The following is a 14345-nucleotide window of genomic DNA, read 5'->3' as shown; positions in this document are numbered from 1 at the left end:
TTTCCTAATCGTCCATGCAAACCACTACCTTTACCTCCTACTGGGTACTCCAGGTATCCCAATACCGTGAAAGATCACCGCCATCTATCTCGAGACCATCTCCTTCGAGCACAGTGGGCTATAGATCAGTTAGAGACGGCCCTATATGCCAATAATCTCACAACGGCCAACAACCAGAGGGGTTTAAAGGTCAAGAATGAACTCGAGTCTTGGACAGTGGAATACGATGGACTCATTAACCAATACCAATGCAATCAGTATGAATGGATCGGCCTTAAGCTGAAATCTCCCCTTTTCCGCCCTGAGAGTTTTATCGCTGATGCGGACTCAAAGACAGTCATGGACATCGTGACCAAGAAGTTCCTCACTGTTCCCAACTCAGAGACACGCCTAGTGGTCAAAGTATTTATACCGAAGCATCTCTCCAGCCTGGGTGCGATGAACGCTATCGCATCCATGCTTTGGCTAGTAGACCCTCTGTTGAATGATATTCATCCTGCTCACTGTGGGCCTAACTCACTTTATTCACTAGGATTACAGTATACTAATCTTGTTAATGACGATGCCAATGATCTCCAGGCTGAGCTTTTGTCTGCAGTTGAGGTTGAGGACCCCTGGAATAATCGCCTTTCGCCGAACCGGCGCCCACTGGAGCTTCTCCCCCATCCAGGAGAGCTGGGGGAAGCAAAGTATAGCCATGGGGTTCACAGAATTCTCGGTGCTAACTCCGTCCAAGATTTAATCCATCTCATGGATGTAGCAATTTATGGTGAGGCAGAAGACCACCCCTACGCAAGACCTGCTTATTGTTTCGTGGACAACAAGTCAACTGTTGCTGTCGAGTTCAATCAACACTGTGGAACACTTGATATGCTGGACTTCTCTCTGGGCTATCTTCTGCGTAAAGCTCACTCAACACTGTCTCGACAAATCCGGTACCTTCTTTTACGAATCATATCCCGATCTCAGATATGGCTCTACAATTTTCGACTTTCTTGAGGAGCAAGGCTTGGGTCAGGTGTCCAAACTTTTCAATCAAAACCAAAACACCTCAAAGTGCCAGATCTGAGACATTGGCATCCCATTGAAAGTGCTGAGGCCCCTGAGGAGCTCATTGTGATTCCAATTTTGTCTTTGAGACATCCACTCGCTTCGCATTTTGAAGAGTCTGGTCTCCGAACCGACGGACGGGAAGATTCACAAAAGGACACAAGAAACAATAGTTACTCTTTTGGTATTGAGCTCGAAATGTACATGCCAGTCTTGCTCCCGCAAGATGGCCGGCCCGATCCTCATCCCGATGATGACAGAGAACTCAGCCGTACCGAGCGATTCCCCAACAGAGTTACTCTAATGAAAGAAATTATCAATTCTAAAGGGCCGTTGACTCTAGTGTGGGACGAGTATTTCGACCAGAAGTTCTGGGAGAGCAAGCTCCTCAGCTACGGCATGGTGCCTGTTGACGATATCGATCCTCGATATCAGACGTGGACCATTGGAACCGATGTATCGCTGCGCCGAATGCCTGAATGGGCAGGCTACAAGGAGCTGAATGGCTTGGAAATTATCAGTCGCGTTCTTAGAGATACGCCGGAGTGCTGGGAGGAGGTACTGGATATGGTCTCCATCCTGCGAAACAACTTCAGATTAACAGTGGGCAAACCATGTGGCTTCCATATTCATGTTAGCAAAGGCACTGGGCCTATACCGTTGCATCTCGTGCGTAAGGTTTCTGTCCTCATGTGTTTGGTAGAGAACATAGTTTACCGCCTTTGTTTTCCCGGAAGAAGGAATTCAAGATACGCGCCGAGTCTAGCATCAGTACTGGAACCAGCATATACAAACCAGTGGTCGGAAATGAATGTTCCAGCTGACTTCGAGCACTACATCCCTGTCGACAAAATCGCTGACCGCCGTACCTTGGGCATTTTGAAGAAGCTATGGACAGCCGAAACTCTACGTCGGCTCAAACAGCTTATAGCGCCTAGCATGGGCTCAAAGTCTTGCTTAGGCCTCTCTAAGTGCCAATCCTTCGATGAAATCGATGAAGGCTCTGAAGATGAGTGTAAAGGGGCTGTTGAGTTCCGCTACCTCGAAGGTACTCTAGATCCTGAGCTGATTCTTCGGTGGAGTCAGTTGATGGTTTCTCTATTCCAGTTTGCCGATCTAGCTTCACCACAGGCATGGCAGAATTTTGTACCTGCAGTACTGCAGTGTCCAGTACTGGGTAAGATGGATACGAACGTGCTGAGAGTCTTTCTGGTATTCCTAGGCAAGGGCGATGATTATGGCTTTTGGATTAATCGTATCGAAATGATACCGAATTTGCCTCTCGATGCACAGCAACTGGCTCGCACGCCAGCTGATAACAATGAGATTCTGCCTCCCCTCGATGATGGGTACGTTAATGCCTTGCGCGAGGAGCTATGTAGTAGAGAGATGAGATTGTCCTGCGTGATCCAGAGAGTGGCGGTCCCCAGCGAATCTGAATCTTCAACTGACCCAGACGACCGTGCAAATATACTGTTCGAGAAGGCTAGCTTTTTTGATGATTGAACTGGGGAGGCTCTTGAAACTGCCTCTGAACAGGGGTGTGGACAGACTGGTGGGCAGGCTGGACCTGCATATGCATATACATCGGACGAGGAGGATGAAGATGATATGAATACTTACATGCTCCTTGTCTTTCGCCTCAGCCGTAGGTAAGTGAAGAAAGAAGTGTAGGGACACGATAAGGACTGAGAATAGAGGGAAATTACATAGACCGGGCAGAGAAGTTGGAATCTTTGTTTGCAAAATCCTTGTGGTTCTTCAATGAAGCAATTTATGTGACATAAGTGCAACATGTTGTCGTGTAAATACTGGTAGAGTGCCTATTAGTAGAAGGACCAAAAAAAACTAAAAAAAAAAAAAAAAAACTCGCTTGAACAATGATGTAACTGTGTAGTCGACAGCCGTGGCATGGCTCATCAGTTGCTCAATGGCATACAGATATTTTGCTTAAAACTTGTCGTAGTAGTATCAATACTGGGTATCATTTCCTCACTAATCCTATGCAGGGGATGTATGTTCTCTCTCGATAATATCCTCGCGTGCCAGCGGCCGAGTTCCATCGTTAAGAACCATCGCCTCTCGATGTTGCCGTCGTAGCCGTTGCTCTTCGGCTGAATGTTCTCTCGTTCGTGTCACTTGCTGTTCGACAAGTGGTAAGTTTCCTGCCTCCTCCTCGATCTCCATGATAAGATCTGGAAGTTCCCGAATTCTCCTTCTGGAATTCTCCTTGTCCATAAGCCCTGCCTTTTCCAGAGCCCTAAGGCCTCGTCTTGATTCTTTGATTCGATCGACAATCTCGACAATCCTGTTTGTCTTGAGTGCCATATAATCTCTGAAGCTTCGACGCCTTTCTTCCGGGGTATCGCCCCATTCCTGCTTTGCTAACCACTTTTCGACAAAGCGTGCCTTAACTAGCATGCTGGCACCGTACTTATTGGCGAGCTCCAGGATGAACATTAAGCAGAACCTCTCAGCCATGTCGCGAAGATAATACTCATCCCAATGGCTATCAGTGAGACTCGGTCGCTCGGTATCATCTAGACTCAGCTCCAGAGACCGGACAAGAGCCGAGTAGGCTTTGGGATTGTTCAACTTTGAAAGTCCATCCAGCCCTGAACATGTCAGTTATATCTTATGATTCCATTTCTAGAACTTACCGATAGTCTGCCCAGTAAGTAGGGCCAAAGCCCGAAGACAACGCATCCTCTCATCATAATCTGGTCGAGTAATGCCGAAGAGCAATATGTGAGTTGTCTCGGAATCGTTAACGGCCCGATCACAAAGGATCTTGATCGCGACTTCTCGTATAGAATAATTTGGGTGATCTAATAACTTCTCAAGTGTTTCGAGTTCCAACGAGTCTTCCGTATCTTGAGTGATGTATTGTGTCTTTGGCTGTGGTGGTGGAATTTCGTTGTCGTCTCTTATGATGGTGAGGGCAGTGAAGACAGTACTCACTACACCAAAAGTGGCAAGGCCTAAGGTCAGAAGAACAACCCTCTCATCGCGAGCAAAATTTAGGAGGCCATCAGCCCATCCCATCTTGGTTGAATCTGGTGATTGAGTTCATGCTTTGCTAAAGTATTGATAAATGAGTTCTTGATAGCTGTCCCAGGACTCCTGACGTAAGGCATTCTGCCAGTGCTTACCGTTTTATCATATCCTAATAAGGTTAGATTACCCGTAATTTCGCTGAGGGCCCCACATGAAGTTTGATAACGATAAGACTTTTTTCCATCGCAAAAAAACTAAAAGTTGCTATTACCAGCGCAGCTTTCACATCAGCAGTATTATCAGTCGCAATGGCCGGCTCCCAGCTCAAACGCCTCAAGGCGTCTCTCAAAGAGCAAGGAATTGTCGGCCCTCAGCAATCGAAGAAGCAGAAACGACGCAATGCTCAGGATGAGCGCTCTCGAAATGATAAACGACTTCAGAGAGGAGTGGTATTGGAGGGGATTCGTGAACAATTCAATCCTTTCGATCTCAAGCATACCAAGGGCCCAAAATTCGAAGTTACGAGTAACCGGCCTACGTTGACTGCTGGCAGCATCAAGGGCCGTCCAGGTCAGGCCAAAGCAGCCAGCGAGGAGAGGGTAAGTTCTCACATTCTATTCGCGAGGCATCGTCGGGACAGTGGAGGTGACACGACCTGTTCACATCAACGTCTATTGCTGAAATCCTTGTCGACCTCGATATAACCACAAATCAGTTTGCCATGAAGAATCAACTAACAGTTACGAAAGCGCCGACAAACCCTTCTAGTCGAGATGCAACGTCGCAACAAAGTTGGTGGAATTCTCGATCGTCGATTCGGTGAGAACGATCCCACAATGGCCCCCGAAGAGAAGATGCTTGAGCGATTTGCCCGAGAGAAACAGAAAAGTCACAAGAAGAACTCAATGTTTGACTTGGAAGACGACGATGCTTCAGAAGGCTTAACGCACATGGGCAAGTCTCTTTCTTTCGACGATATGGACGATTTCAAAGAAGACGATCTCGAAGAGGATTACGACAGTGATGGCTCGGTGCGTGAACAGCAGAGATTGAAGCGTATTCGTGCATTAGCAGCGCAGGGCAGCGATGGCGAAGATGATGAACCGGAACGAAAAAAGACGAAGAAGGAGGTAATGGAGGAAGTTATCGCCAAGTCCAAACACTACAAGTACGAGCGACAAGCTGCAAAGGAAGATGATGAAGAGCTCCGAGAGAAACTCGACAAGGAACTGCAAAACATCCAGTACATGCTGCATCACAGCCGACCAGGCGCCAAACCTCAGAACGAGGGAGCTGCAAAACCCACCATTGCTGGAGTTGACCGAGACGCTTTTGAGAAGAACTTTGATCTTCAAGTAAAGAAATTAGCTCAGGATAAGAGGGCACAACCTGCCGACCGCACCAAGACCGAGGAGGAGAAGGCTGAAGAAGAGTCTACAAGACTCAAAGAGCTCGAAGACAAACGCCAGAAGCGCATGAGGGGAGAGTCGGTTAGCGACAGTGAGGATGAAGAGGTCGACAATAAGGGTAAGAAGCCTGAGCATGATACTATGGACCTGGATGAAGAAGAGGATTTTGGCTTGGGCAACGGTATCCGAGCTCGTCCTACTGCTACTGAGCTTGGTTTTGACGATGAAGATGATTTCGTCATCGACGATGATCTCGTGGCTAGCGGTTCGGACTTGGAACCACTCGACAGTGAGGATGAATCAGATATGGAGGAGGGGCCCGATGAGGAAGCTGAGGACGAGGAGGATGACTTTACCAAAGGTCTGCTTAACGAGGAAGAGAGCCGAAATCCCGTTTTCGATGCCGACTCGACAACAAAAGCTTCGGCGATTCAGAAGGGTGACGAGCAAGGCCTCCCCTACACCTTCAAATGCCCTCAAACTTGCGACGAGCTGCAAGTCACTTTGGCGCCATACCCAGCCAAGACCTTCCCTACAATTGTCCAAAGGATTCGTGCCCTCTACCATCCCAAGCTCAGCAGTATGAACAAGGAGAAGCTTGGCAACTTTGCAACTGCTCTAGTTGACTACGTCGGTCTGCCCTGGGAACCTGCCACTTCTCCCCCCTTTGCGGTGCTTGAAAGCATTGTCAGGCACATCCACTCTCTCGCAAAGATGTTTCCTGTCGAAATTAGCAAGCAGTTCCGCAAGAATCTTGAAGAGATAGGCGAATCCCGACCCTTGGCACTAGGAACTGGAGATCTGGTTTTGCTTTCTGCAGTGGGCACCATCTTCCCTACTTCCGATCACTTTCATCAAGTGGTCACTCCTGCTGTGTTGACAATCACTCGATACCTTGGCCAAAGAGTGCCACAGAATCTGGCACATTATGCTACTGGCACATATCTCTGTATTCTTGCCGTCAGCTACCAGAAACTTGCTAAGCGCTACGTGCCCGAGGTTATCAACTTCTCTCTGAATACACTCTTGGCTCTGGCCCCTGTTGCCACTTCCAAGAAGGTCGGAAATTTCCCTCTCCACAATGCTCCTGAGGGTGTCCGCACAGAAGCTGCAGCTAAGTCAGAGTCACGGAGACTCAACTTCTCAGATTGCATCGAGCAAGAAGCCAAAAAGGCTGAGACGATAGCCCGCAAGGTTGCTATCCTTGATACCACAGCACAAGTTATAGAAACTGCAGCGGATACATGGACTGGGAAGAGTGCGTTCCTCGAGACGTTTGGACAGGCTGCGAGCGTACTCAAACACCTCGGCAGCAAGACTTGCCGGTCACAATTACCCGCCCCTCTCAATGAGAGAATCGAGAAGCTCCAAGTCAAATTCGACCGCATGCTTAAGGTCGCACAACTATCTCGCCGCAATGTTGAGCTCCATCATCATCGCCCCCTGGCAATCAAAACCTATGTGCCCAAGTTCGAGGAGACGTTCGATCCAGACAAGCACTACGACCCCGATCGCGAGCGAGCAGAGTTGGCCAAGCTCAAGAAGGAGCACAAGAAGGAACGCAAGGGTGCTCTGCGGGAGCTGCGCAAGGACGCCAACTTTATGGCACGCGAGAAGTTGCGGATCAAGAAGGCAAAGGACGAGGCGTACGAGAAGAAGTACAAGCGTCTCGTTGCTGAGATCCAAAGCGAGGAGGGTCGCGAGGCGAATGCATACGAGCGAGAGAAGTCTGCGAGAAAGAGGGCCAAGAACAGGTAAATGGATACAATGGCGTAGGTATAGGCTCAGGATACCAATACATGTTTTCGTATGTTCATTCAATGTGTGCTATTGAAAAGCGTGGTGTTATTGTTGACTGCGACCTACTGCTAAAGTTCTACAAGCTCTGGTTGTAAACAAATCATTTATAGTCCTGACGTTCAAAGAGCTCTTTCAAAATGGGACAGACGTTACAATACGGCGAAGATAACCATATTAGTATGAGCCTTGAGTAATCCAACCAGTAAATAGCTTGAGAAGTTAATATCTATTGATTTGATAGTCTAAACTTGACGGATGCTTTTCAACCTGAGGTAGCAGGCTAGGGAAGGCAAGGAAACTTAGATCTAATATCCTAAGCAATAAAAAGATTTAGGTAAGCTTAGTATAACTTAGTAGGTCTTGAGTCTAGTTATTTTTAGCACTGTTATCAAATATTAGATGTTTTCTTGCTTCCTGAGGGCAGGGTAGGTAGAGATAGACTGAGTGCAGACGCCTGCCTGAAGTGGACGCCTTCAACCACTAATAAAAATTAGTGGAGCCCACTGTTTTGTCCTTGAAACAGCCTTCATTCATCAACGCCAAATCTTGAAGTATCAAAACATAACTACACCTCAATTTCGTCCTTATCAATTACAAAACAAACCGTCCACGAATACAGAAACAAGAGGTATGAGCACCGAACACAAGAACGGTGCAGGGGCACAGGATGAAGAAGAGGATGATTACATGAACATGTCCTTTGATGATCCAGCACCTGTAAAAGAGACATCCATACAACGTACACAGCGACTGAAGCGTGAATCGCGTGCACGGGGTATCATCAAGTCAAAAGAGAAAATTGCAGAGGAAGAAGAAGCCGCACGTGAAAAGGCTCTCTCAACTTCAATGCTTGACGATGCCAAGGCAAAAAAGAGCAAAGGACTCGCCATGATGGCCAAGATGGGGTTTACAGGCGGTGGGCTAGGAAAAAAGACAGAAGACGGAGCTGCTCCCGGCCGCACAGAGCCTATCAAGGTCAGCATGAAGGACGATCGTGGAGGTATTGGTTTGGACAATGAGAAGAAGCGCAAGATGAGAGAAGCAGCTGAAGAGAGGGACATCAAAGCTGTTAAAATGGATCCAGACGAGTACCGTGACCGTGTGAGAAAAGAGCGGGAGGACGCAAGGCTTGAGAAGCAGTTCTTTGCAGCCCAGCGCACAGCAGAGAGGATGGACGATGAGAAGACAGGAGTTTATGGCCCTGGTGCTTCAAACCCAAATTTTAAAGATGAAAACAACAAACCGGTGCCGATCTCATCCCGTCCTCTCAAGTCAATACCAATTATTTATCGCGGTCTAGTCAGACACAGAGAGGAAGCAGAACGCGACCGACGCATGCGCTACGATCTTGAGCAATCATTATCGCGATTACCAACATACGAAGACGACCAGGAAGATGCAGACGACAAGAGGGCATTGGGGAAGGGATATACGGTGTATGCTACGGCTGAGGATCTGGACGAAGAAGATGAGGAGCTGTATCAGTTCAATGAGCTCGAGATTGGGGAGCGGTTGAAGAGCGTGTTGGAGTATCTGAGGGAAAAGCATCAGTATTGTTTCTGGTGCAAAATGGCGTATCCTGATGTTGAGATGGAGGGCTGTCCAGGCTTGACTGAGGAGGATCATGATTAACTGTGACAATGCCATGTTGTGACAATTTCACGAGAAATAGATAGACGCCTCAGGTGTTATGGCCGATCTTGACACCAAGAGGAAAGCTTCAAGACATCATTTTTTTATCACAATGACTGCTTTCAGCAATATCCTCGCGCCTGGATGTAAGACGCATTGCTCGTCTAAGGTAATCCTTCATGTCTTCCTCGTTGTATTATGAGACCATGTTAGGTTTAGGTTGCATATCTGGCCGGGACTCAATGAGTTGTCACTACAGAAACGCCTCAACAGAACTTGTAGATTCTTATCTCACTCAACCACAGTTTCTCAACCATTGCCATAGCGGCTCAACAGATAAGCAGTTAAAGAATAGATATTTGGTGGATCGTAATAGAAGGATGGGAGCACAAGGTTAATGCATGCCGGTATAGTCTATAACACCCATCCATCTTGAGAGATGCTCATAACTTTCATGTAATTATACAAGATATTTTCCAAGGATTACTATGGCCGCATGCTTTTAAATCATACTACTCAGTATAAGACAAGGAGGGTTTAGGAATTGATACTGAGCGATAATAAATATTCAACGAGTCCATAAACTTCATGAGAATCATCACTTTCCTAGAACGCTTTGTATGATGCAATGCTCCCTTCCTTTCGTTACTCGTGCAGGCCACGCCTTGGAACTATCTTCCTTTCCATCTCAACTTGCCAACCCAGTTAGCCCATCTCTGAACCTCTTCCTCGTTCAGCAACAGCTCAACAGTGTAGTAGTCCCGTGCAAGCTCCTCGTGAGTTTTGAAGTGATGAACAAAGCGATGACATGCACCACACAACCACGCCACGTTCTGCAGATCTTCTTTGCGGTGCCATCCTCGCTTAACGGCCTTTTCATGCACGAACCGCGGGATGAGGTGATGGTAGGACAGAGGAACCCACGATCGGGCACATAGCTCACACGCGTCAGCCCGAGTTGACCGTGTAGCAGGAGGTGGCTCGATGAGATGAGTTATGTAGGAGGTGAGAATGGGAAGGAGGAATGACTCTGGGGAGGACGGGAGATGTGATTCAACATAGGGATCGGCAGAGATAAGGTTGTAAGTTGTGAGGGTCTCAATCACAGACGGTGGCAGGTTTAACACCACAAGGCTTTCTTTAGTGAGTGGGAGAGAGTACTGCTCCTGTAACGCTCCATTCTCTCGCCATGTCCGATACTCCAGATTTTGCAACTCCTCTGGGAGATTCTCGAAGATCTCAGTAGCGAGATAATCGACAAATTCAGCAAGTTCTTCAGCATCCTTCTCCGGATCCTGGGCCGGGGTGGATGCAACGAGCGGAGCACAGGTGTTCTTACCACGCCGACGGCGCTTGGGCGGGTCCGGGGCCGAAGAGGCGGGTTGAAGGAGAGTGGTGGACAAACAGTCCCGAAAGAGGGCGTAGTTTTCGGGGTTGTTGTTGATGGTCGACATTGTAGTTTGTGTGTTGTATTGACTGTAGTCGGGTGCCACACTCGGTGCAGAGAAGAGTCTCTGTAGTTGGTTCCGTGACGTAATTGATTTCACGATCTTTTCTTTCACTGAGGTAGGTCACATATTAAGATATTAATTCTTCTTGCTATATGCGTGCTGTTAAAATCTTATAGAATGATTTGGAAGTTGAAGGAGCTGTCTGAATATTGGAGCTGTAATCTTTTCTGACGGTATTGCGACTAGTAAGCCGGTTGAGTCATTCGGTGTAAGTGGCCAGCTTCACCCTATAATGGTTCATTGAAACCACATCGCACCCTGTATCCGGAACGTATTGAAGTGATGAACTGGCGTTGCTGCATAGACAGCATTGCAAACATGGCGTAGAACGGTTTCATGCTGTTTGAACGGTTCAGTCAGTCGAGACGCCACCACTGCAAGTTTAAGTCCGAGCCGAGCCGAGTGACTGGTCGGTCAGGACTCTGAGCCACTGGGTGAAACGGTGAGGAGCGAGGCCTTTTGTCGGTGTTTAGAGTACAATAATACACGTGGTCAAGCTTTGTTGTAGCTGCATTGTTGACGGCGACAAATGTATCAGCTGAAGACCCTGACTTACAACTTGAGAGCAAGCTTGCAAAGCGAAGAGACTAACTATAGTAACACAGCATGTAGTGAACAAGCTTAAACTAAAACATCCTCCGAAGGAAAGTTTTCGTTTCACTGATCTACGAGATCTTAAACAACCTAGAAACATTCTCCTCCGTGGTCGTGTGTCAGGAGCCTAATAATAGAGGGCACAGTGTTGAACAACCCATGGAAGAGCCTGGGCATAGCCAAGCCAAAGTAGTATCAAATAATCATTGGTGAAGTATAGCCCTGTATATCAGTATGTTGGCAGGGTTGAGCATCTATTCATAGTATCAAAATACTGGAAACGCATATCTAGCGATGATAATTGTTTACCGTCACTATTTACCTTACTCGTGGTTGCTATTCAAAAGATCATGGTCATATAGACCCGCTTCTTGAGCATGACGGAAAAGTAGGGCAAACAGAGTGGGCACTCCTCAATGAAGGCCCAGTTATATATTAAAAATCGGCCCGCGGAGTCAGGATATTCTAGAAAGGAGAAAGAAAAATCACGGTATTCGTATGTCATCTACGATAACAGAACAGGAATACGTCTGAGCGGAGATGTTATGATATGTCAGGAGATGTTACAGACAGCTTTAGGGCTTAGCAACTCTGCAAAGGGCTAGTTGGAATGCAACGCGCTGATACAATAGGCAGCCAGTTCCAGCAATCGGGGACAAGCATGGTTATTGCTTCAACTCATATTATAGCAAAGGGCTGAATGAGAGTTGAGGCTCTGCGGCAGACGTACCATCCAGATCAAATATCAACATGCGATCTACACGAAATCTAATGCGGAATCTGAGTAACACCGAAGAGTCTAGATTTCATCGCCTGTTTTTTGCTCGCTATCGGGAAAAGGGCCGCATTTGTCAGGAGACTTGTGGTGAGGGCATTCAGGGTTGTGTTTGATAACACAGATTGTCCAACCAATGACGATTCCATGAAACCGTACGTGCCGAGAGACGCAGCATGACATAACGGAGCGTTGCATCCGAGAGAAAGAAAGACAGAAAGTCAGAGACAGATGAGATTGATATGGAAACGGCATAACGTGAGAGAGGGACGGAACCCGAACTGGTGAATTCGACCGAAGACTACGCCGCAAGTCAAGTTCGGTAGAGTCGGGAACACGTACGTACGTACATTGCATCTACAGTGCTTATGCTTATCAAACGAGGCTGTTACACAAAGGACTGAGAGAATCTGGGGAGCCACGTAGATTCATCAGACTCCCAATTCAAGGCTCAAGGAAGAGCCTAAGCTAAGGCAAGTCCTTGTAGAGGCTGATATGGAACTGCTTTACCCGCTCCGCTCACCTCCCCGCAAACCATTGATGGAGGGCACAGAGTAGAAACTCGAGTGGGGGTTTTCAGAGCTCTGATGATTGTCGAAAACAATATTTTTTGGCTTGAAAGGTTGGAAGCGCGTAAGCCGCGGGAAGGACGGGAGACGATCCCATAATGGAGGGACAGAAGAGGGAGTCAGCCAAGAAGGGATCAGAGGGAGTAAAAGGCCCGAGTGACAAGAAAAGACTGCTTCGAAGTTTGACCTGAGACAGGATAGGATAGGACAAGCTCGATTGATTTGATATCAACAAACTTGGAACAGGTCGAGTATCGGAATCTTTGGGTTTATGATGACACGTAAGGCACCTCCTACGTCTATATATGGTACAACATCTTGTTGAACCATCTCATCTCAACTGACATCACATACAAGAGATAGACAGCGTTACCATGTGAAAGTTGCACTCTCAACAAGTTTCACAGGCCAAAAATACACAAAACATGAACATGAATCAAACCTAAGCTTGTGCTTGTGCTGCCGCTAATCTTCAGGCGGCGACATAGGAAATGCGATGCGCTGACCCGCTGGCCATACCACTACAGCCAGCCACTGTCAAGACCAAGCTCAGTTGGGAATTACCCGATGCGTGGTTCCAGAGGCTCCTCTCGTGGGGGCCTGGAGCCCTGTCAATCGACCACCTTGCTATCATGAGTGACTTTATTGGGTAATCAGGTACCTTGTCAGAGGTATCCAGGGACTAGGGTCTCGCTAAGGGTTTTCCTCCACTCTGCTCTACTGCTTCTCACCTCAGGTCACTTACACACCACGGGTAAGGAAACGGAGCCAACGGAGATGGGATGGCGTCTTTGGAAGGGGGACGGGAGGGGGGAGTCGGCGCTTCTTTTATTTTGACTCTAGTAGAATGGATCTTTGCCTTTCATTGAAATAGCCTGGCATGTCCTTCCAGAAGCAGAGTCCTTCGATATTTGGTCCATCATCTTTCTAGTCTTTACAACCTGAATCTTCAACTACATCACTATATATACCAAGGTCTACCTTGTCAACACCAACTCATACATCTATACGACAAACTCTATATACTATCGGCACAAGACCAGCAGCATGCATACTTCCAAGTTGCTCACAAATCAGCCAAACAAGGCCATCTACATCGATAGCATTGCCAGCCTCTCCAACCCTCTCTCCTCCATGTCCTCCATGTTCTCTCTTGTCTCCCTCTTAACCATGACCTATCGCGTCCGAACACCACTGCCCTCGAACCAAGAACGCCTTCTTACTCTCTTGAACACCATGTCACCAGCCTTGAGAACAGAGACAGAGTCCCGATACTCTCGTGAGGAGATTCTCAACTCCTTTGTCCACTTTCTCAGCCCCGTCCTCAACGGCATGGCAGGCATGCTTGAGCTTCTCACAAACGTCGATGCCTTCTCACGCCCAGAAGATTTCCGCCAGTTCTGGAGCCTTGAGAAAAGCAATTTGATCAGAGACTTTGTGGAGAGTGGGGGACCGTTGCGGGGGATGCAGGGCTACGACGTCCCCTTTCTCGAGACCTTTGTGAAAGACCCCTCTTGCAGGATTGCTCTTGGTAACAATAACGGTATGCTTTTGTTAGTCCCAGGAGACGCCGAGGTCGGCGACGATGTTTGGTGGAACGAAGATGAGCAGCGTCTCACCGTCTCTAGAAAAGGCGCTGAAAATCTCAACACCAACGCTGAAGCCTATCTTGACAATGGCTCCAGGATAACCGCTATGGCTATTCCTTCTGCCACTTAAGGATAGGCAATTTCGCACCCCATGACGACTTGACGATACATTTTGACTCTACTGATACGTACTTTTGGATTTTTGAGGGATGAGATTTGATATCCAAAGCGGGATTTTTAACATTTTTGGTCTTTTTTGGGATTTGCAGGCAGCTACTTACTGGAGTACTATGGCGGCGCATGAGCGATGGTAAACCTACCCAAGTGAAAATAGAGGTAGCATAGAGCAGATCCATTGAGTTTATCTTTGATATGACAGTTGGAAATTTATCAAACTTTTATCATAAATGGCATGTGCA

At 47.5% G+C, this 14345-nt stretch overlaps 6 protein-coding genes across 6 annotated transcripts; 4 read left to right on the top strand and 2 right to left on the bottom strand.

The window, feature by feature from the left end:
• Window positions 1–14: 14 nt before the first annotated feature.
• On the top strand, window positions 15–2556 carry BKA55DRAFT_711578 (uncharacterized protein; the record flags this gene model as incomplete). The annotated part of the gene is made up of 6 exons (XM_046200805.1): window positions 15–53; window positions 136–837; window positions 908–1018; window positions 1420–1719; window positions 1849–1987; window positions 2051–2556. The coding sequence occupies 6 exons, from the start codon at window positions 15–17 to the stop codon at window positions 2554–2556; spliced, it is 1797 nt and encodes a 598-aa protein (XP_046054934.1).
• Window positions 2557–2918: 362 nt separating this feature from the next.
• On the bottom strand, window positions 2919–4151 carry BKA55DRAFT_554398 (uncharacterized protein). Its single transcript, XM_046191592.1, has 2 exons — window positions 3711–4151; window positions 2919–3665 (listed from the first exon to the last, which is right to left on the bottom strand). Exons 1-2 carry the CDS (start codon window positions 4093–4095, stop codon window positions 3052–3054), a joined length of 999 nt encoding a protein of 332 aa, XP_046054933.1. The 5' UTR covers window positions 4096–4151; the 3' UTR covers window positions 2919–3051.
• A 150-nt stretch (window positions 4152–4301) lies between these two features.
• BKA55DRAFT_554396 (nucleolar protein 14) lies at window positions 4302–7616 on the top strand. Its single transcript, XM_046191591.1, has 2 exons — window positions 4302–4646; window positions 4797–7616. The coding sequence occupies exons 1-2, from the start codon at window positions 4356–4358 to the stop codon at window positions 7212–7214; spliced, it is 2709 nt and encodes a 902-aa protein (XP_046054932.1). The 5' UTR covers window positions 4302–4355; the 3' UTR covers window positions 7215–7616.
• BKA55DRAFT_164510 (uncharacterized protein) lies at window positions 7510–9027 on the top strand. The gene has a single exon (XM_046184990.1). The coding sequence runs from the start codon at window positions 7887–7889 to the stop codon at window positions 8886–8888; it is 1002 nt and encodes a 333-aa protein (XP_046054931.1). The 5' UTR covers window positions 7510–7886; the 3' UTR covers window positions 8889–9027.
• Window positions 9028–9348: 321 nt separating this feature from the next.
• On the bottom strand, window positions 9349–10342 carry BKA55DRAFT_589582 (uncharacterized protein; the record flags this gene model as incomplete). Its single annotated transcript, XM_046194957.1, has 2 exons — window positions 9349–9374; window positions 9586–10342. 2 exons carry the CDS (start codon window positions 10340–10342, stop codon window positions 9349–9351), a joined length of 783 nt encoding a protein of 260 aa, XP_046054930.1.
• Window positions 10343–13085: 2743 nt separating this feature from the next.
• Window positions 13086–14334, top strand: BKA55DRAFT_554387 (uncharacterized protein). The gene is made up of 2 exons (XM_046191590.1): window positions 13086–14154; window positions 14213–14334. The coding sequence occupies exon 1, from the start codon at window positions 13385–13387 to the stop codon at window positions 14054–14056; it is 672 nt and encodes a 223-aa protein (XP_046054929.1). The 5' UTR covers window positions 13086–13384; the 3' UTR covers window positions 14057–14154; window positions 14213–14334.
• The last annotated feature ends 11 nt before the right edge of the window (window positions 14335–14345 follow it).

Source organism: Fusarium redolens (assembly GCF_020744475.1).
Source record: "Fusarium redolens strain MPI-CAGE-AT-0023 chromosome Unknown BKA55scaffold_2, whole genome shotgun sequence".
In the NCBI taxonomy this organism is placed as follows: Eukaryota; Fungi; Ascomycota; class Sordariomycetes; order Hypocreales; family Nectriaceae; genus Fusarium; species Fusarium redolens.
Note: the sequence above shows the minus strand (reverse complement) of the source record. Positions and strands in the feature narration are given on the sequence as shown.